Source organism: Triticum aestivum, chromosome 2B (genome assembly GCF_018294505.1).
Source record: "Triticum aestivum cultivar Chinese Spring chromosome 2B, IWGSC CS RefSeq v2.1, whole genome shotgun sequence".
NCBI classification, from domain to species: domain Eukaryota; kingdom Viridiplantae; phylum Streptophyta; class Magnoliopsida; order Poales; family Poaceae; genus Triticum; species Triticum aestivum.
This window is the reverse complement of record NC_057798.1, coordinates 552,208,216-552,231,316: the sequence shown is the minus strand read 5'-3', so window position 1 is coordinate 552,231,316 and position 23,101 is coordinate 552,208,216. Positions and strand designations below refer to the sequence as shown.

The 23,101-nt window shown below is 46.7% G+C and overlaps 2 protein-coding genes across 50 annotated transcripts; both read left to right on the top strand.

Moving 5' to 3' along the window:
• Positions 1 to 10,534: 10,534 nt before the first annotated feature.
• On the top strand, positions 10,535 to 15,115 carry LOC123045979 (uncharacterized). 49 transcript variants are annotated; one of them, XR_006421823.1, is made up of 12 exons: positions 10,535 to 10,802; positions 10,887 to 10,993; positions 11,080 to 11,164; positions 11,280 to 11,744; positions 11,881 to 11,958; positions 12,042 to 12,148; positions 12,702 to 12,789; positions 12,864 to 12,915; positions 12,995 to 13,051; positions 13,152 to 13,242; positions 13,484 to 13,525; positions 14,202 to 15,115. XR_006421823.1 is itself a non-coding variant. In XM_044469243.1 (6 exons), exons 2-6 carry the CDS (start codon positions 12,772 to 12,774, stop codon positions 15,022 to 15,024), a joined length of 711 nt encoding a protein of 236 aa, XP_044325178.1. In that variant the 5' UTR covers positions 12,155 to 12,434; positions 12,702 to 12,771; the 3' UTR covers positions 15,025 to 15,115. The 49 variants fall into 49 exon arrangements, 1 of the variants encoding a protein (XP_044325178.1); XR_006421835.1 differs by having other exon boundaries at positions 14,022 to 15,115; XR_006421833.1 differs by adding an exon at positions 14,022 to 14,114 and having other exon boundaries at positions 12,864 to 13,051.
• Positions 15,116 to 21,068: 5,953 nt separating this feature from the next.
• Positions 21,069 to 22,572, top strand: LOC123039293 (benzyl alcohol O-benzoyltransferase-like). Its single transcript, XM_044462515.1, has 2 exons — positions 21,069 to 21,512; positions 21,652 to 22,572. Exons 1-2 carry the CDS (start codon positions 21,069 to 21,071, stop codon positions 22,570 to 22,572), a joined length of 1,365 nt encoding a protein of 454 aa, XP_044318450.1.
• The last annotated feature ends 529 nt before the right edge of the window (positions 22,573 to 23,101 follow it).

Genomic DNA, 23,101 nt, shown 5'->3' with positions numbered 1-23,101 from the left:
TGTGAGGGGGGTAGTATGGGAGCAGGGGGGTGGTTCTTCTCCTTTTAATTTTTTTGTTTGTTTTTCTTTTCCTTTTCCTATTTTATTTTATTCTTTTCTGTTTTACTTTTAGTTTCTTTAGTGTTGTAAAATAGGACAATAGTTCCTAAATTAATGTCTCTAAATAACTCACTGCCTTAAAAGTTTGGCCCCTAAATAAAATGTTTAAATATTTTATAATTTATAAAAGGCATTTAATTAAATGTTTTAGCTACTGTTTTAATTACATTAGTGCATTGAATTATTTAATAAAAATGTGGTTTCTCCACCAACATTACTAGGGATTATGTGTCACATCCAGAACATTTTAGTTTTAATATTTGAAAACTTTTCTTGTTTTGCCTTTATTTTAAATTGGAATTCGAATCGGTTTTGAACTAACGCGAGTTCCACAACAGTAACCGAGGTGACGTGGCATCATTAACATGGAATTACTGTAGCCTAATTATTCGGGCGTCACACAGGCTTAGTTTTTCATTTTGATGTTTTACACTTATTTAAATCTTGGTCAAAGTTAAGTTTGACCAGAATTCAAATGAGCAAAACAAAATTCAAAAAAAAATCAAAAAGGAAAAACCATGTGCTCATTCAAACATCATCCAACAGATTTAAACATCATGTCAAACATAGTTCTAACATCATCCAACAGAAATACAACATTATTCGTAATGTTTCATAATTATTCACATATAGCGTTCGGGCTTCTGTCTGTTCCTTGAGCTTCTTGCCATCACTTTGCTCCTCGTGCACCTTGTGCTCATTGCTTCTTCTCTTCTCCTCTTGGTTGTCGGTACCTTGTGCATCTTCTTCAAACCTATCATAGAGCTGTGCAAAACATAAAGGGTAATGAGATCATGTCAAGTGACCCATAAATGTACAGTAGTATTTGACCCTTGCAAAATTTACATACCTAGGAGAACTCACAACAATAGAAGGTTGGTCACCATTTAGAGCCTCACTTGGATCATCATGATCATCATTTGGAGCCTCACTTGGATCACCAAGATCATCATTTGGAGCCTCACTTGGATCACCATGATCATCATTTGGAGCCTCACTTGGATCACCAAGATCATCATTTGGAGCCTCACTTGGATCACCATGATCACTATTTGGAGCCTCACTTGGATCATCGTCAAAGTCATGCGGCTATTGACCATCATCATTTCGAACCTCGTCAAAATCCTCATCTGATGCAACCGGCTGTTGTCCATCATTTTCATCGAAGCCTTCATCGAAACTCTCTCCGAACGCTGGATCTACTGTGTTATCACAATACTTACCGAAATGACCAGACCCACCACATCTTGTGCACTTACGCTTCCTCGCTCCAAGTCTAGCTCCTTCGCTGCGAGGTCTGATTCGACTCTTCCTTGGTCTACCTGCTGCTCTCTTCAGAACTAGAGCGCAAAGCTTGAATCCAGGGTCCACCATGTCCCAATGTTGTTTTCCCTCCATAGCAGGCAAGGCATAAGCATATGTGGCTTTGAACCTTGCAACAGAGTAGTAATCATGCACATACTGCTGAATGTCCCCTACTGGACCAGGGAGAGAAATGATGCAAAACAAGGCATGAATGCATGGCAACCCAGTTATCTGCCATTGCCTACAACTGCAAGTTCTAGCTTCTAAATCCACTGGATATCTCCATTCCCTCTTCTCTTTATCCAAATATGATATCTCTGCTATGGTACCCGAGCAAAGAGTCATGTTCATTTCCAAGCCTGTTGTTTTCTGCTTCAGTTCATTCATCACGGCAGGGATGATAATGTGGCCCATGAATTTTGCCTCGGCTATTCCTGCACGATAATGAAATTTCTGCATGTATTCTATCCTTATCCTGTCCAGCAAATCCACCACATAATGACCCTTTAGTTTCCGGATCGTTGAGTTGAAAGACTCTGCTAGATTATTGTGCACATAGTCAACTTTGCTCAGTACACTGAATTGGCTTCTGGCCCATAACTTGGAGTGGTGTGTTTCCAAGTATTCTTTCACTTTGGGATTCATGTATAACTGCCTCAAGTGGTAGTTGTGCTTCTTCACACTGCAAGTCAAAGATGCTGGCCATAAATTGTCGGTATACACCTTTCCTTTGAATTTCTTCATGAAATTTGCAGCAAGGTGACGCATGCATTCCCTATGCTCTACTCCAGGGAACACATTGTCCACGGCCACTTCTAAACCTTTGCAGGCATCTGTATGAATGACCAACCCATTGGGATGTGCAATAGCCCGGCGCAGATTATGCAAAAACCAAGTCCAGCTCTCCTCAGACTCTGTCTCCAGCACACCGTAGGCAACTGGAAATACAAAACTGTGTGCATCAACTGCACAAGCAGCTACTAACTGTCCTTTAAACCTCCCTGTGAGAAAAGTGGCATCAATAGCCAAATAAGGCTTGCAACCTGCCAAAAAACCCCGGCGACAAGCCTCAAAGCAGACAAAAACCCTCCTAAAGCATTCCTTGGTCTTTGTCACTCCCCTGAATGTGTACTCCACGGTGTGGTGATCAATATCTACAATACTACCTGGGCTTGTCCTCTCCACTTCACCTTTGAATGAATACAACAATTGAAAACTTTCCTGCCAGTTACCATAAATAGAATCCATAGCATGTTGTTTACCATTAAACAACCTCATGTATGGTAAATCTATCTTGAATTTATCTTTGATGTTCTTCTGCAATTCCTTTGGACCCACTTGCTGGTTTTCTTTCACCCACTTCTTTACTTCTTCTGCCACCCATCTTGACTTGGCTCTACTGATTGTATCCTTCCTAAGAGTTGATTCCTGGCATGTGTGCTTAAAAGGGTTCACTTTGACCTGAACATTAGTGCTATTACGCATTTTAGATGCCAGCAGCCTCCATGGACAACCCTCAGTCGGACAGTGCACTTTGTAACGTACTTGATCGCTCTTGTCAACTTTGAAAGTACGTTCTACCTTGATGCAGTATGTCACAACTGCATTTCTACACTCATTCATGGATGCAAAAATTGTACCTTCTTCCAAATTAGGGTTCAAAGGGTCCCATTCAACAGCTGCAAGGTCTTCGTCCTCACCCACCGCGTCATCATCCACATGGACTGCATTGTGAGCCTCATCTTGGTTATCAGCCCGAGGTGCCCGTCGTAAATTCCGAATAACATTAGAATATAGCTTCTCTTCATCAACCCCAGAATTGTAGTCATCATGCTCCACTTCAAGGGGGACCCTACTGCTGTTGCCCACACTTGCCGAGCCACCACGTCGTCGTGCACCAACTGAACTATTCTCGCTAGAGATGCCATTATGATGACTTGGTTCTCCCCGAGATGTTGCACCCGTCATCCTAGGTCCAAATGCCTGCTCAAGCACATCAACTTGCAGCCTCACATGAAAACTATCTTTCTCTTTATGCCTAACAAACATGGTAGCTAGCTCTTCATCATTACTAGCTGTCACCCATTTCTTTTCCCCATCATAGTATTTGTATACCACTTCATCAAGCAAACCCCAAGGATATTGGCTACAAATTACCTCCCCAAATTGTCTGAAACTCCAGTTACTAGCCATTGGCAACCGATAATCAAAACCTCCTTGGTATTTCTTCTAATCCTTTGCATCGAACGTGTACCGGTCCCTTCTAATGTGCATCAAGAAAGCAAACCGCAACTCCATCCTAACCGGCGAAAAACAGAGACGCAATCAGCACACTAATTGGGCAAACCTACTCGAATTGAGTGTTCAAATGCACAACTAAGCTCAATCTAAACAGGAGGCGAGACTTACCCCTCGGGAACCCAGTCGTGGACGCGGCGGATCTCCGGCCCGATGCCTGCCTCGCCAAATACTACAGGGTCGCCGTTGCTCTCCATTTCGCCCTAGGGTTCTTCCTCCTAGTTCAGATAGCTCCAGCAGCCCCCCACCTTTGAGCTCTCCGGTCGGGCGCACGGAAGGAGGCCGCGCCCCGGGTCGAGCAGGTGGCGGGCGCCCCACCCGTGGCGTCGCAGGAAGGTGGCGGGCGTCGCAGGCAGTCGTGGAGCGTAGGCGCAGAAAGGTAGCGGTGGAGTAGGCGTGCAACTGGTGGCGGGGCAGGTCCTGGCCACGGCGCAAGTGCCGGCGGCGGCGCAGGTCAGCCGGCCGGCAGGGAAGCAGATGGGCAGAGTGAGCTATGAATGATTTGGGGATTTAGTTGCACGGGCCTACATGTCAGCTCCGGACCCACGTCCACGCGGTCCCACGTGTAAGCTCCGGACCCACAACTTAACGCTGGCGAACGGAATGGCCTCAAATATGGTCGTTTGGCCTCGTCATAGTAGCTGTGCATGGACTAGGGGCAAAACTGAGCACACTTTGCATTTGAGGGCAAAACTGAGCACATAGACACCACTAAGGGCAAAACGATAATTAACCCTTAAATTATTTATAAGCCCTTTATGTGGTGTCGCTCAGACGCCCGATTGTGGCATGCTTGTTATTTAAATTATTTATAATCCCTGTATGTGGTGTCGCTCAGACGCCCGACTGTGGCATGCTTGTTATTTAAATTATTTATAAGCCCTGTATGTGGTGTCGCACAGACGCTCGACTGTGGCATGCTTGTTATTTATTTTATTTATAATCCCTTTATATGGTGTCGCTCAGACGCCTGACTGATGCATGCTTTATATTATTATCCTTTCGAGGCGTCGCTTCAGACACCCGATCGGTGCATTCTAGTTCTACTCCCTTATTGCATATTCATGTTGTATATGAATAACCTGCTTGCGTGCATCATGGATTTTTATTTTGTGACTGACGTGGTGATCATAGAATATTTCAGAGATGATATCATTTGTTATATTATACATGTGTTCATAATGTTTGCGAGTACATTCAAAGTACTCACTGGCTTGTCCCTGGCTATTGTCTTGGCCAGATTTCTTGCATGGAGAGGAGCGTTGCGATGACAGCCCTGGAACCTACGCAATGGTGATAGCAGCCTCGTGAAGATAGGAGTTATCCAGGTCAGCTGTTCCTGTGGGAAATGGAGTCCCATAGACGCTAATGAACCACAAACCGCTTCCACCATGAGCCACTAGAAACCTTGTGTTGTACTCATAGGCCAGAATGGTCTTGTACTACACATTATGTTTTTTTTTGCTTGGAATTTCTGTATCAAGTTGGTGCCTCATCAGCTAACAGTAATCCTGGGGCTGGTGAGCACAAGGACCATTTTCTGGGAAATATATCCTGGAAATCCGGTCGTGACAACCTTGGTATCAGAGCCAGGCTGACCATTGGCTAATCCTATCTTAGCCAGATCAATAAACCTAGGTTAGCCAATCCACCAGACCTTAACCTAACCCCGGCCAAGCTTCTCGTGTAAGATAGCCACACAGTGACCCCAACACCTTTTGGCAGTCGGTGCCCAACCTATCAGCCTAGCCTGTCGATCACGCGCCAGTGACCGACACCTAAATAGTCTCTTTCGCAAGCGTGCGAAGGAAGACTCCGTCTCCTTTTTCTATAAAAAGGGCACGCTAGCCTCAACCCAGCACAGCATAGCCTCTTCCCCAAACCGAGCTATAATGACTGGCCCCGTTGTGCACAATGAGACCACAGCAACCAACCTTGGAGGATTTGTGACCGTGCTAGCAAACCTCACCCGCCGTGCCTTTGCATTAGAAGAGCCCCCAGAATTTGTTGTGTACCAAGGGCCCATGAGCGGTGAGAGTCGTCAATTCTGGGCCACTGTGCACATCTATGTAGGGGTCTATCGCCAGAACGCCCCTACAGGTTCACCAGAAGGACAACTTCCTTTGAGCCACAAGCCATCTAACTAGCGGCTCGAGAGGCCATAGTTCAACTCCGGCACTTGTCGCCCAGAGTTAACTGTCGCTCGTTCTACTACTACCCTAGCCGTGACGGGTATGGTAGACCACCCCAGGTTGCCAACAGAGATCACGAGACGGATCCTACATTGTTGCATCTGGTGCGCTATGTAAGTGCACTAGAGGAACTGTTTGATTAAATCACCCTTTATCTGATCGCAGCTCATGGAGAACTGGTTCACCGAACCCCGGCAAGAGGAGAAGATGAGCCCGACACTGACAACACAGTCATGGTGTTCGGACAACCGATCGAGTCCTTGAGGTCTGCCCCAACCATCGACCAAAATGCTTTGGTGTCCCCAGAAGTGATTCGTCGCCTTTTGGGAACACGCTCCAACGGGATTGTGGCCAACCCCCGCGATGGTCATCATCGCTACCTCGACCCTGCAGCCCCTCAACTCCATCCAGCTAACCCCGACGGTGAAACCCATGGAGAAGCCTCGATGTCCACAAGGCACGCTCGCTTAGATATTAATGAGGTAGACTAAGTCACTCGAGTAGTACCGAGTCTTAGTATGTCCACACCCTGTAATTGTGTGACCTTGTATCACCCTAAATAAATGATGCCTGCTTGTGCGCCCCTATTTTAGATATTAGGCATGCATAAGTATGTTGGCGTGCGGTTGCATTCTTAATTCCGGGCACAGCTACCAAAAACCACCCCCGACGACACCCACAGTAATACATCACTTTTGTGAGATATGTGTATCTGTAGCATTGACCCCGACCCCATAGAGCAGAACCGACAAACTAGTTGCCCCACACCGTAATAAATGACCTAGCCCAGATGCTATATAAAAGGCCACCTCGTGACCTTACCAAGTACCCCTCACCTTGTACACAACTCTCACAACCATTTCTTTGCCATGCCAAGCCCTAGTATTTATCTGAGAACTCCAGATGCAACCCCTGGTAGTTTTGTTAGAATATTGTGGGACTTTAACCGCAGTACCATGAGTTCTACCCATCCACCCCAGTACGAGTTACTCAAATCGAGGATCACCCCATCCACCTCGAAATATTGGGCAGTGGTGCACATCCCTCCCGCAAACCCAAACCAAGACCCAACGAAAGTCTCCTTTGTGCGAAAATCTATGCCGACTCCGCAAATGGCCATGGAAGCTACTGCGTACGAAGCGCTTGCTCGCCTCCGATTTACGGTACCCTATGCCAGCGAACGAGGGTATTATTACTTCCCGAGTCGTGCAGCACCCGGAGAAGTAGCATCTTTTCCCGGTGGACGAATCGAGAGAGACCCTGTACTGGCCAACCTTGCCCAGTATGTCATCGCTCAAGAGCGTTTGACCCAACGAGTAATGGGTTATCTCCAGAGCCTCGCTGATTTAAATCCTCAGATCGCCATCAGCAGACCATTGAGGCCCGACCAAGAGGGACGCGTTCTTCATCTAGCCAATCCGCTTCCCCCGATAGAAGAGGAGTGTGCCCTAGTACCAGAGACGTTTCCTCAGGACCCTGTCAATTTACCGCTTTCATTGTAGACGTCACTGTATGTTTATTGTCCCAGCATTTATTTATGTGTTGCAACTTATGCGTGGTATCCTAAAATTTGTACGGTGAATTAAATATTTGGCTTCAATTAATGTGAGTAGTTTTTACTGCTGTTAATTTTGATTAACTGTTTTCACTCTCGGTAAATCCTGAAGTGAGATTTTTTCCTGAGTTGTTGCAGCGTATATCTCTTCACGACATAGATTTTTATTCTCGCAGCACCACGACAGCAGACACACAACCACAACCACTCACCACGTGCACTAATTGCAAATCCACGTGCACATTTTTGCACCTAACTGATCACCTCACTAGCACCACAGTCTCTGAAGGAGAGATTTGTGGGTAATCATTCGGGTACAAGTTGCCTACAACACACTAACAACAGCTAGCACCCGACACCGCACTTAATCCTCATGATCACCGCCACCGCACAGAGCTAGCACTCAAGCGGCAGCATCACGACGATCATCAAGGATCATCATGCACAAGAGCACGGAGAACCCCAGCAATGCTGCCAACCCTCCGCACATCAGGATCATGTACCAGTCCGGCATCACCTCCGCCATTAGAGCCTCGTTTCGAGATCCTGCAAACAGAAATGGAGGAGAAGGAGAAGCGAGGCCAGGTGTGAGGAAGAAGAAAGGAGCACCTCGGTCATTTTATAGCTCAAGATCGGTGCACGGTGGTCGAAGTCCACCAGCGCCGCTCATCGCTCGATCACCGGTGTTCGGAGGCGAATCCGCGAGCAGTGCCGACAGCGCACTGGCCCGCAAGGTGAGCGCACGCTGCCCCGGCAGCTAGCACGTCGCGCACTACCGAAGTACGGCCTAGATGCCCTATGCGCTAGACGTCGCCGGTGGAGAAAGCGCGGGAAAGCGCGAGAGAGAGAGGAAGAAGAGAGAGCCAGAGGTGGAAGAAGAGACTGACAGTGGACCCCGGGTTCACCTGTCAGCCAGAGAGAGCACTGTGCTCTTGGGTACGACCAGCGTATTTTTAGAAATTTAGAATTTTATTCTAAATTTACTGTAACCAAAAGTAGAAATTTCTCGTTTTCCCCCAACCATAGATTTTTCCACGCAGCGCCAGTATTCCACACTGTAGTTTTACACCACTTAATTGCCCATTCACTGTAGCCACATTTTATTGCTTGGGTAAGATAATTTTTTTTGTGATATTACTTTGAGATAGTAGAAGTAATTTTTTTTCAAAGCAGCCCTTAGCAAATCTCGAGGACGAGAATTTTCTTAAGGGGGGTAGTGTTGTAACACCCCAAAATTTTGACCTTGATTTATTAATTAAAATTTTGCCAGGAAATTAAATTTTTATTTTCTGGTTTTATCTTTTAATTTCAGATCACTTTGTCCCTCTGAATTTTTGAGTTTTCCCTTCTAGGTGGAAACCTTTCAAAAATATGGATGGACTTGTGTATCTTCCCAAGACCATTTATTTTTACCAGTGTAATTATTTCTACCATTTTTTTCCAGAGCTTTATTTCTTAAAAATGATTTTTCATAAGATTTAGGGTCCCATTTGCACTACAACCCTTTTAAATACTCCTTTAAAAATTCCACCAAAATTTGGAGATGTCATGTGATGTTCCCACATCACCTTTATGCAAAAATATCTTTTAGTCATTTGGAGATTTTGAGTCCTACCCCAAGTTTTCAAATCTGGATCAGTTTGTGGTTTGCACTGCAACCTATTTAAATATTTATTTAAAAATTACATAAAAATTTGGAGATGTCAGTAGATGCATATAATTCAACTATATGCAAAAACGCATTGGTGTTCTTTGAAAAATTTGAGCAAATCATCATCATCTTCATTCTGGTTCAGTTTTGTGTATTGTACTGCAACCATGTTTTATCTTGCCCTATTGCCCTTGATGTTTCTCCTGATTATAGACCAACCTACCAAACCCTTAAGTCCAGGAGATTGGATCCCATTGAAATATTGTTGGTCCATGCATTAATGACTTTTATTTTCTGTCCAGATTTGGTTTTCTCAAAAACTTGCACTAACAAGTTTCTGATTTTGCCCAAATAACCTTACCACCATCACCTATATCTAAAGAGACTCTGATCTGGAGTTTTTGGCCACCCAAAGAGATGCCTAGATGCCCATGGCATTTTGTTGAGCACCTTGTCTGCATGGCCAGTTTTGGCATAGTTTTTAGTTTACATTGTGGACTTGATCCCCTGGCCCAGCAGCCATGTCCACTAATCTCCTAGCCACCTCTAACCTAGCCCTGTCTATTCCCAGCCTCATTCAAGCTCTCTAGCATGCTTTAGCATTTTGCCGAGCACCTGGCGTGCGTGCTCTGGGCGCGGCTAGAGCGCGCGTTTTGCACGTGTGTGCGCCCGAGCCGCAGCGTTCGCCCACCTCCGCGCCCCTGGCCTTTGCTCGCCTGCAGAGCCACGCCCGTCCTCATCCGCTCATCAGAACCATCCAAGCCACCCCTGGAGCCCCGCAACGCCGCCGTCAGGTCGGCCATGGCAGCTAGGCTGGTGTGTGCGGTCAGGTGTGTTTTCAATTAAAAGACCGTAGACGGAATTAGTTCCGATAGACTAAAGGAATCCGTTACTCGTGGGTAAAGAGTACACCCTCTGCAGAGATTATATCTATTCGAATAGCCGTGTCCATGGTTAAGGACTACAGTCTGGGATGGGTCAAGTGTCGGTCTTAGTGTCGGTCTTCGGAGAAAAAAAAATGCTAAACCAGAACATGGATCATGACTTGTGACTCATGATGATTATGATTACTATTATTATGGACTAACCATTTACACTATTTGAATTATTGAGTATCCCTGGGACGGTTCTACCTCCTGGATATTCACTGTGATTAAATTATTTATAAGCCTTTTATGTGGTGTCGCTCGGACGCCCGACTGTGCCATGCTTGTTATTTAAAACAAAAAAGAGGCTAGCCAACTCACCTCCAGGATGCTCCGTCGATCAGCTCCTTCATCGGCCGTCCGATCTGGCTTTTGGCGTGTCTGAACCGTCGGATCTTCACCTGCAGTCAAACTCGATTTTCACCCCACGGTTGTTTCGGTTGGCCAATGACGGGTGGGCTCGTCTCGCACGCTCGTTGGCTGGGTGAACTTTGTTCGTGTGCCCACTCCGCCTCGTTCTCCTCCCTCGACAGCGCCGCACCTCCTCCCTCATTCCTGCTCGTCCGGATAGCCGCCGGCCGCCGCATCCCTTCTCCCCCTTCCTCCTCCTTCCTCCTTCCCGCTGGCGCTGACGAGGGGGCCTCTCGCATGGACGGCCGGGGCTTCAAACCAGGGGGGGCCAAGAAAGCCGGCCGGCGGCGGTCGGGGCGGGCGCGGAGAGGGCCGATGCGGCGGCCGCGGGCGGGGCGGTGGCGGCCAAGGCAAGGGAGGATGAGGTTGCATCCATCGGCGGCCGATCCACCTGCGTGCCGTCACTGCTCACATCCTTCCCCTAATTTATTTGCTTTCTCGATCTCCAGCAGCAGCAGCAGCAGCGTCTCCATGGACGCGGCGGCGTGACGGCTTCCAGGCACGGATCCCCTCCTCCGCCTCCATCCTCCACCTCTCCGGTCGCCCGGTTGCAACGGTGAGCTCTCCCTTTCCCCGACTACTCTCCTCTCTCACATCACATCAGATCGAATCGGACCCCTGATTTCTTTTTCTGTTGAGCAGCAGCAGCTCCTTCCTACCTTCCATGGACGAACTCGACGGAGACGCCGTCCAGCCCGACCACGGCCACGACTACCCCACGCACAAGGTCCCTTCCTGCTCCCCCACCTTCTTCCATGGTTCAAGACGCTACATACACTGCTGCTGCTGTTTGTCAAATTCATTCCACTGAAGCCATCTGCTTCGTCCACCAACCCGCCCAGAAAGGTAGTTATTGTGAATTGATGTTCGCACTGAGGCCGGAGGCGAGAGGCGAGGGCACGAAGGTCGACGGCAAGTGCTCAGGAGAGAAGAGGAAGGCGGCGGTGGCTGCGGTTTACACGAGAGCCAGGTGACCTGCCCAGAAAGGTAGTTACAGTGAATTGATGTTCATATGAACTTCAATGCTGTGACGTTTTTATTAGATCTGAGTTGCAATCCTCAATTTTTTTAGGTTTGAGTAGCAATGTTCCTGCTCTACTAGCTATGACATTTTCCATGTTTTTTCTTCTAATATCGTATTGCCTCCATGCTTATGGGTTCAACTTGACAAGCTTTTTTCATCTTACATCCTGTTTTAAGCTCTGTTGATGGTTGATTTCTGCCATGTTTATGGAGGGAGAGGACGCCAAGTACTAGGAGAAGGATCAGTTTAGCAAGTAGAGGCTGTAATTCTCTTATGATTATGGGTAGATGCCTCCTTTATTTAGTTACCAGAGTTGGTCACTATTGAATATGCAAATTCAGCATCCTGTTACTTTCTCCATCATTCACATTTAAATTTACTAATATTGGTTTTCTAAAGTCTAAGCATGATGTGTACAGATCTGAGGATGAAGAGAAGATATGGGTTAACTTTCGGAGTGATTGAGTTGGTCAAAAAAATTGAAGCACATCAAAGGGGTACTATGCAATACCTAGAGCTCGAGTAGATATACATTATTCAATTCATATTTGATTCCAGTGGTTTTACTTCCATACAACAGGCTTGTTGCTTGGCTGCTATGGAGAAGGGTATTCTTTGAAGGAGTTGTAGACCTTTTGGATATGCTTCAATTTGGACACTTTTTCAGTATGTATATGATATGGGCAGGTAAGAACGCAACTTGGTTTCGGCTCAAGTTTTACTAGCCTTTATGTCATCCTCACATTTATGTTGCAGGTTACTTGTCTTTCAACCCGTTTGTTAAATTTATAGTGCATTTTTTATGGGGCAGGTTAAAGAGCCCCTGTTATTTTTCTTGGCTTTTATTTAGAAGGTGCCATATGATGGTACTAACTCTATTCTGCTATCACTTTCTACATCACTCACATTTAAATTTGCTAATATATGTTTTTTTAAACATGATATCTACGTATCTGAGAATTTTTATTTGTGGGTAAGGATTCTGTATATTGATATGATGTATAAGAAAGAAAGAACTTATTGACTTATTTGGAGATTAGCTATGTAGTATAGGACTGTGATTTCCTGCAAAAAATAGTATAGGACTGTGATATTTTAAGAATTCACAAGAAGTATTTGGTATGTCCACATTTATATGATACATAGTCATGCATATCTCATCTCTTTTCCTGATCAAATGAAGCACAGGTCGTGGTAACTTTATCAGTTCCTTACATCTATTTGTGTAATGTCGATTCAGGAAATGAAAAACTTAATGTGGCTGGAGTTCTACGCGGATTAAATCTAATTATCCTTATATTTCAACTCCAATGACTCGGCCTCACATGGTAAGGCATGTTTTGTACAGGCAGTGAAAATAGGGTGCTCATTTTTATCTTACTGATTTGGATTTTGACAGTAGAATGCGGTTTTGGGCATGTGTTTCGGTTCATTCGGTTTCGACGGAATCAAAGGTCAGGAAAAATATATAGGTGTTAGTTCATTATCTTTTCAGGTTTCTTAATTATTCATACATTTGCATCTATGTTACAGGTGTTAGCTTTCATGGCTAGGATTTTTTTAGCATATTCAAATCTGTATTAGAATAAGGTTTCCCCCTTGGATGTTCCTTATGTATCCATATATTAGATTTTTTGTGTGGTTCATTTGTTGCAAATATATAAATAATAATCTGATTGACTATATGCAGATTTGGTTTGAAATCTTCAAGCAGTCTCTGACAAGTTGTAGGTGAAGAAGATCATGTCCTAGGAGTTATATGCACGTGGAGTACATTTATTGTATGCATTTTGTTTAGAAGTATTCAGTTTCATAGCATAATCAAGTGTTTTTCAATACTCTCTCTCTCACACACACACAAAATGTCTTTAATTTCTGTTTTTTTAATGTATTGGCCTCTGAATGATCTGCATGGTATATATCTATATCGCTGAATGACCTCGACTTGTACCTTTGTGGTTTGCAAACACTAAAACATGTGTTGCTACAGAGTTATCTTAATTTTAACGTTGATCGGTGCAGGTGGGTTCTCATGGTAGGATTTGATCCACTCGGATATCAATGGTACTGATACTTAAGTTGGCTTTCTTTAAAAAAATAAAGTATGTCCTGTGTTAGTTTGGGCGCAAGCCTGTATCATGAATACATACTGCTCACAGTGCATTTGCATGAGAAGCCCTTCACAAGAAAAAACTATACATTCACATTTTTTTCTGCGGAAACTATATATTTACTTATTATTCAGAGCTCGCTGTATAAAATCCGAGTGGTGCTCAAGATGTTAATTAACTAGCTTTGTGAATGGGGTGGTGAAAAATACTGCTCACTTTATTTGTTTGGTCGCAAGCCTATATCATGTACACATACTGCTCAATTTATTTGAACCTTCAGAAAATAAATCAATTTGCTCAAGCCTTTCTGCTGTTGATTCCAGTTCATTGGAGTAACTTTAGTATTTCTTCTCATTGCATCAGTTAACATGAATGCAAAATAAATTTGTTGTCTTATGCGATCCCGTATCAGGGATGATGCCACTAAGTTGTTATAATTATGCTTGTAGTCCTTGTCGGAGTTTGGGTACTGCACTTTATAATGCAAAGGAATGGTATAAACTATAGCTGGTTCTTTCATGTAGTATGCCTTTTTCTATAATGTAAGTTATGGATGCGGTACTTCTTCGAAACCTTCATAATGCTTTTTGTCATGCAACAACTTGCTAACAAGTCCTGGTCTGTTGCAGTTGATTGCACATGTGGAGGGCTTCTGGATGCATTTATTGTCTCATGTCACAAGGATTTACAACTTTTACGAGAATGCGGGTGTAGAGTATTGATAATTCCAGATGGCTCACTTCCTACAATAGAGCACCCTACAGTACTATCAATTATTCAGTCAGAGAACCACACTATGCTGAATATATTGGTGGATCAGGTACATCGATAAGCACCCAATGTTCAGTCAGATGAAGAGAGTGAAAATATATTGGTGGATCAGGTACATTGACAAGCACCCAATGTTCAGTCAGATGAAGAGAGTGAAAACAGCGTTTACTCTGAATTTTCAGACAGAGTGGCGATGCAGCTGGAAGTTTGAGGCACTGGATTCCCCCTGACGGAGGAACAATCAAGTTAAATTTAGATGCTTCATTCTTTGCTGAGACTTGGAGGAGCTATATCGGGGCCATCGCCGGTTTTTTTTTTTTTTGGTGTTTCTTCTATTTATCCAAGAGCATTGACAAATGTAGTTCTGTGGAAGAGGCTGAGGCTCAGGCGATGCTAGATGGATTGACAGCTCTGACATCTATGTACAACAATGTCTGTTTCCCAACTTCATGCGACATTAAGACCAGCTCTTCGTCTGTTCTTGTCCAAGTCCGGGCAGCAGAACCAGTATACCATCGCCCATGCCCTTGGTGTGTGTGTGCCAGAACTAAAGAGAACATACTCAAGATTGCAGATATCCCAGCGGAGTTACATGGGGCAGTTAAATCTGATTGTAAGCAAGGTTCCCGAGTAGTTTCTACTCTGTATCTAAAACATGCATCCGATGGAAAAAACTATTAATATTGCGATGTATTTCAGGAAGTGGATTAGGAGCACTCGGGTGCTCTACCCCCCTGCGTAGCACCCGAGAGCTCCTATGCATTTTCGTGCATTTCACTCCTTTTGTCATGGAAGTAGATAAGGCCTCGCCGGTTCGGGTGTGACCGTGTTGTTGTGTCGCGTTCATGTGATTTGATTTCTTAGCTGTGTTCTTAATATATTGATAGAAACACCAATTTCTAAAGCAAAATAAGGCCTCCTTAACTTGTTTTATATGTCGTGTTAAGTATAAGCATGTTATTAAGCAAAATGATATGTATATATTTTTTATACAAAGGGATCTAAATTCTTACTATGCTTGCTTCCTCAAACAAAATACTACCAAAAAAATGCACATATTTTTCAACACAATGTGGTTTTTGATGAGACTTTACGCTAGCAAATTGAAATGTGTTTATAGATGTTATTGTAGACAACGGGCCTATTTTTATTATTATTATAGGGGGTTAAAATTGTTATCGTATGTACACCACTCCATCGGAGCTCATGGACGCTCCTTCATAAGAGGAACTATCATCGGATCCATCTGAGTTGCTGTCCGAGTTTTTCGTCAGAGCCATTGTCGGCGCTTCCATCAGAACTGATATCCACAGGCTCAGTTCGAGATCCCCTCATGCTCAACTGTCGCACTGACCTACGACACCATCGATTCTCAATCAAAACAATGGCAGCTAAACAGAAAGGATCCCATATGAGTGCATCCCTAAACAGAAAGGATCGCAACACAAGATCTATAATGCCTAAAAAACGAGCCAAAAGGAGTGGGAATCGCCACAAAAAATAGGGGACATGCAAGATCGAGATAGATGGAAAGTAAATCCATGCATGCAGACAAATCCGAAATCAAAAGAGGCGAGAAATCGCACCGGTCGCGGCTGATGAAACGCCTCTGTCACCCAGCTAAGGAACCGAGAAAGAAAGGAAGGGGATACACAGTCTTCGCTGGCTCCGCCCCCTGCCGCTTCATATTCAGCTCCTCACGGGCAGGGGCAGAGCCCAATGGGCCAACCCTGTAGCACAGGCTACAGGGTCCGATTTGTTTTTACGTACTAAATATCAGGTTTTTGGCCCAGGGCAACAGGGTAGGCCGAAAAGAGTGCTACAGGGCCCATAATACCAGGCGCGCCAGGCCTCCTTTGGTCCGCTTCCAGCAGCCCATCACGCACGAAGCCATCTAGCAAAAAAAAAGCAACTAGTCAACGATTCCCTCAAAAAAGAAAAAAGCAACTAGTCAACGATCTATGTGGCTTCCCGTATAACGAACAAAACAATCGATCCGAGAAAAAAGGCGTACCGCCGCGCACAGCGATTCGGCGACGTGTGCAGCGGCCGGCGGCGATCGGTCGATCCAGGGATTGAGAACCTGTGCAGCGGCGGCGGTGATCGAACCAAGACTATAAGAGGCAAGAGCGGAGTAGGTACTTCTACTGTAGCTACTCTTTCTATAGCGTTCGATTTAAAATTTGGAATTGATCTATTTCTGAGTCCTGACGAAGTGACGATCCGAAGCAGCCCGCAGCAGTAGCACGGATCCGTTACTGTCTTCCTCGTCGATCCGAACGTCCGCACAGCAGCGGCAGCCGGCACCGGTGGCGTCGTAATTTTCTCTTCTTCTCTCTTAGCAATATATCAATGTGTTTTTGATTTTTTTTGTCTAGATTAAGGTCATCTATTGAGTCGAATTTACCCCTTATTTGTGTTGTTTGTCCTACATATTTTTGTATGTTGCCACAATTAAATCAATGAAATTGTTGCTAGCAGATTGAATGACCCGGGCAAGATAAAATTGATAGAACATTATCATCCAAAATCTGAAAGATCTAGTAAGAAGAATACACTTTCTTAGGCATTTTATTATGTTCTACTCCTTCCGTTTGTTTTTATAAGACGTTTCAGACAGCTTGCTTTCTACTATTTTGAACAGTGTCTCTGAATGTCTAAAACGTCTTATAAAAATGAACAAAGGTAGTACTTGAAACTGTAATTCTAGTTTTGTTATTGTAGGTTATTGAGCCTTGGTGTCTGATAATTTGTTTTGGAATTTGAGAATGCAAGACATCCTTTTCAAGAAATTTTGTCGTTTATTTTAACATTATATTGAGCAGTGTGACTGTTGAATCTTTTTAACCTTTTATAAATCGACTTCTATTATGTTTGGTAATCCGTGTTACAAGCTATGAAACACACCTTTATTTAACGCATCGGTTGCTAGATTTTTTTGCAATGGTTAAGTGGTGCATCAGGGTAAGATTAGCTCCGGCTCCGCCCCTGCTCACGGGCCACAGATATCGCTCTATGTGGGCTGGGCTAAATAATATATGGGCTATTCTAATACCTCCTGATCCCTATATCTCCCTATATGCACAACAAAGACATGTTTTTTTCTTAGGTTTCTTATCTTTTCCCCTCTTTTTCTGCAGGAAATATATGCATGGCCAGATTTCTAATCATGATAACCATGTTTTCAAACTTACTAAAAAAATACAACCATGCCAACTTTACTCTCTCATCATAGTGACCATATTTTCAAACTGAACATATTCATATCATGCAAATTTTCCCTTTTCCCAGACTATTATTTAACAACGTAATAAACATGTTTACAAAATAGCATGATTTAGTTGAAGGTTCTTGCAGCATGAAACTATTTTCATCGACAACATGTCTTCAGCAGGTCTCTGCGCCATTTGGCGCAACGGGTCCACTAGTTTAAATTATTTATAAGCCCTGTATGTGGTGTCGCTCAGACGCCCAACTGTGGCATGCTTGCTATTTAAATTATTTATAAGCCCTGTATGTGGTGTCGCACAGATGCCCGATTGTGACATGCTTGTTATTTTTTTATTTATAAGCCCTTTATGTGGTGTCGCTCAGACGCCCGACTGATGCATGCTTTATATTATTATCCTTTCGAGGCGTCGCTTCAGACACCCGATCGATGCATTCTATTTCTACTCCCTTATTGCATATTCATGTTGTATATGAATAACCTGCTTGCGTGCATCATGAATTTTTATTTTGTGACTGACGTGGTGATCATAGAATATTTCAGAGCATGATTATCATTTGTTATATTATACTGTGTTCATAATGTTTGCGAGTACATTCAAAGTACTCACTGGCTTGTCCCTGGCTATTGTCTTGGCCAGATTTCTTGCATGTAGAGGAGCGTTGCGATGACAGCCCCGGAACCTACGCAATGGTGATAGCAGCCTCGCGAAGATAGGAGTTATCCAGGTCAGCTGTTTCTGTGGGAAATGGAGTCCCATAGACGCTGATGAACCACAAACCGCTTCCGTCATCAGCCACCAGAAACCTTGTGTTGTACTCATAGGCCAGAATGGTCTTGTACTACATATTATGTTTTTTTTTTCTTGGAATTTCTGTATCAAGTTGGTGCCTCATCAGCTAACAGTAATTCTGGGGCTGGTGAGCACAAGGACCATTTTTTGGGAAATATATCTTGAAAATCCGGTCGCGACAGTCTATGGACTCTGGTTAGCCAGGAATGCGACAAGGGATGGTGTCCGGATCCAGGAGCCGAAGGAACTTGCTGCTGCTGTCTCAAGATCAATGGATGAGTGGTCCCATGCAGTCTCAAAGTGTGATCGCGTCAAGTCCAAGCCACCTGATGAGAAGTGGACGCCGCCGGAGCAATGTTGGATTAAAGCCAATGTGGACGGTGCGGTGTCAGCTCGGGCAGGCGATGGAGGCGGGGGTGTTGTCTTCCGCGACCATGCAGGAGCGTTCAGAGGTGCTCTTTCCCATTTATTCCCTCATGTATCTAAGCCTGAAGCTGCGGAATTATTGGCCTGCCGAAAAGCGCTTCAGGCTGGGCGCGATCTAAACATCCAGAGGATCCATGTTGAGATGGACAGCAAGGAGGCGGTGGGTATGATTAACAGGGCGTCTAAGAACCTCTCACTGATGGGTGCTGTTATTGAGGATATTAAAGGCCTCATGCAGGGTTGGCAAGGGTGCAAGGTGACATGGAGGAGGAGATCCGCCAATAGAGCTGCTCATGTTCTTGCTAAGCTAGCTGTAGGTGAGGGTGTGTGTGTGGTGTGGCCAAAATCGTCGCCTGATTGTATCTTAAGTGTAATTGCGGACGAGATACTAGACCACTTTTAAATAAATCAAGTTGTTTCCCTAAAAAAACTCCAATTAACATCCAGTCAGCGATTGTTTTCCTTCCCAAAAATATCGTTGTCGTTGGTTGTAACGGAAGGAGAGAGGAAGACGTGCACGCCCTACATTTGGAGTACATTACGGGATTATATGCAAAAGATTAGACGCTGAATATTTTAGAAAGGAGGGGTTACTAAAGTTGCGAAAAGACTTTCTGACGAGCGCACGTCGCAACGCTCCATGGGCTGCGTGGAGTTTTTCCTAATCACTCCTCTGATTTTACGTGCGCCCGGATAGATTTTCTCCTAATCGATCTCTCCGAAGAGGAGGTCTTGTGATTTTAAGTGGAGTGCTTCCTCTGATCTTTCTCTCCCCCTGAGTTCTCCCTCTAATCTCTTTACCCCCTCATTTTAAGGGGGTGCGTGGCTGCATGCAATATAAAAAAAAGGAAAGAAATAAAAAAAGAAACAACACATCGAACCAGATCGATATGAAAACGTACCCTGTGTGAAATCGAGTGCGTCAACGCGCGAGCGCGAGATAGCCACGCTTGAGACGAGTACGTGTGAAAAGTTGCAGCCAAAATCAACGTACGACGCAAATACATCTCTTACACTTACTAGCCCTGAATGCTACGGTCCAGGATCTGCCAAAGCACGATAAAGGCGTCCAGGGTAAATCATGCTAACGCATCCTCGGACGGTCGGACCGACAAGAGGCAGGCATGTACGCCGCACTAAAAGCATCTATAGTCGGGTGCCTTAAATCCGTCTCATACGTTTGCGTGGATCGGTCATTGATTGGTCATGATTTTCTGATCCAGACATGCTTCTTAAATAAGTCTCAAACGTCTGGGCTGATCGGCACCCTCATATCCAGCTCAAATATGGAGCGGATATAAGGCGCCCGTCACATCGTACCCGACAACCCGACGTCACCGTAAATTGCACCAAATTCATCAAACCCTTCCTTCTTCTCCTGCCGCCCTCCAACCTTTCCCACGCCCTGAGCCTCACTATCCTTCAACATTGTTGCCAATCCTTACCACTTCCGATCCATCGGCGGAGACGTTATCCAGATCGCTGCGACGGAGACGCAGTCCGCCTCGTCTGTCGGCGGGATCCCTTCTTCGTCTACGACTTGCAAGGCATAGAATGTCGCCCGGAAGTTGCGGTGATGCCGACAGCAAGAGAGGGAGGCGGCGGTGGCGTCGCAAGGAGGTCAGGACATGGTAGCGCAGCTGTCTCCTCGGCCGTGCCCGGATCCCCGCACCCCTTCCGTTCGGGGGAGGCATCCCAGATGCAGGCGGAGCAAGGAGCCCGGATGCAGGCAGATCAGGACGAGCACGACGCATTCCGTTTGGAGCAGGCGCTCGGCCAGTGATCCGAGGCCATCCGTCACACTCGGACATTGATTTTACTTTGGCATGTCTGGTTTGTTAAATAGTGATTTGCTTTGCTTTGTTTCAAACTTTTGAACTCGGACAATTTGTATCGTATCGTATGATCGATGTGCACGGATTACATGGTTTTAAGGATCAAAATTTGAGATATGTGAATGTAAGGCACAACATATGAGGGGCCGTATAGGGGGGCAGATCTGCCAAGTCCGATTGTAAATGCTGTAAGCGACCGCACCACGCGCTGAACAGATTCTCAGATCACACTCCCATATTCTGGCTTCGCCACCGGCGACCAGACCACGACGAATTTCTTCACAGCGTAAACTCGACCCACGCCCCTATATATATGGCCGTTCATACGCTCATAGATGCATATGAAACGATCGAGTACGATCCAGCGTCCGCCATTTGCCACGGTAAGTTAAAGCAACAGCGGCGGCGGCCTTAATAAACCAAGTAATTTAGCGCTTCTACTATGGCCGTCGCGTCCCTGGCTTTCGTGGCGCGCCGCGGCGAGCCGGAGCTGGTCGCGCCGGCCGGGCCGACGCCGCGCGAGCTCAAGCGGCTCTCGGACCTCGACGACCAGGAGAGCCTCCGGTTCTACCGCTCCGTCATCTACTTCTACCGGGGCCGCCCCTCGCGGGCGCGCGCCGACCCGGCCAGGGTCATACGTGACGGTCTGGCCGCCGCGCTCGTGCACTACTACCCCATCGCCGGGCGGCTTCGCGAGCTGCCCGGCAGGAAGCTCGCGGTGGACTGCACGGGCGAGGGGGTGTGGTTTGTCGAGGCTGACGCGGACGTCGCGTTGGACGAATTCGGCGACACCCTGTGCCCGCCGGTCCCTTGCGCCGGCCAGCTCCTGTGCTTGCCGGAGAGCAACTCCGCCGTCGTTGTCGATCGTCCACTGCTCTACGTTCAAGTAAGTCATGGACTCATGGGTGCATCCAAGATTATTTTTTCCTGGACGAACTAGGCCAGGGTTGAAGAATTGATGGTGCATCCTTAATTTGTACTACGTGTACGTGAGACTGACATGCACCATGCATGATGGCATGAAGGTGACGAGGTTGAGGTGCGGAGGCTTCGTGTTCGGCATCCAGGTGTGCCATAACCTGGTGGACGCGCCGGGCGTCACGCAGTTCCTGCAGGCCGTCGGCGAGCTGGCGAGCGGCATGGAGGCGCCAAGCGTGCGGCCGGTGTGGGCAAGGGAGCTGCTCGACGCGCGCGACCCACCGTGCCCCAACTACCAACACCCCGAGTACGAGCTCGCGGCCGACGCGGCCAACGACAGGCTCCGTCCGGGCGGCGAGCTCGTGCACCGGGCATTCCTCTTCGGCCCCGAGGAGTTGTCCTCGCTGAGGGACCAGCTACCGCCGCGGATGAGGTCGCGGTGCTCCCGGTTCCTGCTCCTGTCGGCGTTCGCGTGGCGCTGCCGGACCGCGGCGCTCGGGTACGAGCCCGGCGACGAGGTGCGGTTCATGTTCGTGGTGAACGCCCGCGGGAAGCGCGGCTGCCCGCTCCCCGAGGGGTTCTACGGGAACGCGCTCACCTTCGGCGTGGCGCGGACGACGGCCGGCGAGCTCTGCTCGGGACCGCTGGGCCGCGCCGTGGAGCTGATCGTGGCTGCCAAGGCGCGGGTCGCCGCCGACGACTACGCGCAGTCGGTGGCCGACGCGCTGGTGCTGCGCGGGCGGCCGCGGTTCACGACGGCGTGGACGTATCTTGTGACGGATCTGACTAAGTCGAACCTGCACGAGGTGGACCTCGGGTGGGGCCTTCCGGTGTACGGCGGGCCGGCCACGACGACGCTGGCCACGTTCCACATTCCTGCGGCGGCCGGAGGGATCACCGTGCCGATGTGCCTGCCTCCGCGCGCCATGGAGAGGTTCGCGGCCAATGTGCGCGCGGGGCTCTCGGAGGCTTCTTCGCACCGTGGGCGTTCTAGTGCCGTGGAGTCGACCGTGCTTTCCAAGATGTAGGAATGTAAGAGCCAACAGTCGCTCAAAAATTGGGCCGCGCGCTAAAATCCGGGTTTTCTGGACGCGGGACAGCTCCAGCAGAATCTGTAGAACAGTGCGCGCGCAAAAATGGATTGGGTGCGCGCTGAAAAACACTACTCCGTCCTTTCATCTATATAGGGCCTAATGCGTATTTCAAGACCGTCTTTGACTATTGACAAAATTAATACTACATGAGATGCACAAGTGAAAATTATCGAAATAGCTACCTTCCAGTCAGTTGATTTTTTAGTTTTGCGGCAGTCGAATTTTGGGCCGTTGGATTGTGCTTTGAGATGCGTGTTTTATTTTTTCTGTTTTGACTGCATTCTGTTTTCGTTGGGCCGGCTAGCGTCGACTTACCCGTGCTTTGGGTCAGTCGATCTGGGGTGCGGGCTGGCTCGTGTGGCATGGGGCGCGACCTGGCTCGTCTGGCGTGGTTTGCCCGTTAAGAAGCCCGACCCGTTATCGGGGATCGCCGACCGTCGCCGATGTCCTCGTCTTATTCTCT

Excerpts from the sequence above, each read along its gene's own strand:
- LOC123039293 (XM_044462515.1), top strand. The coding sequence starts at position 21,069 with ATGGCCGTCGCGTCCCTGGCTTTCGTGGCGCGCCGCGGCGAGCCGGAG. Across the intron at positions 21,513-21,651 it reads GTCCACTGCTCTACGTTCAA|GTGACGAGGTTGAGGTGCGG; the intron begins GTAAGTCATGGA and ends GATGGCATGAAG.
- LOC123045979 (XM_044469243.1), top strand. Across the intron at positions 14,281-14,392 it reads CAACTTTTACGAGAATGCGG|GTACATCGATAAGCACCCAA; the intron begins GTGTAGAGTATT and ends TTGGTGGATCAG. Across the intron at positions 14,456-14,525 it reads AAAATATATTGGTGGATCAG|ACAGAGTGGCGATGCAGCTG; the intron begins GTACATTGACAA and ends CTGAATTTTCAG.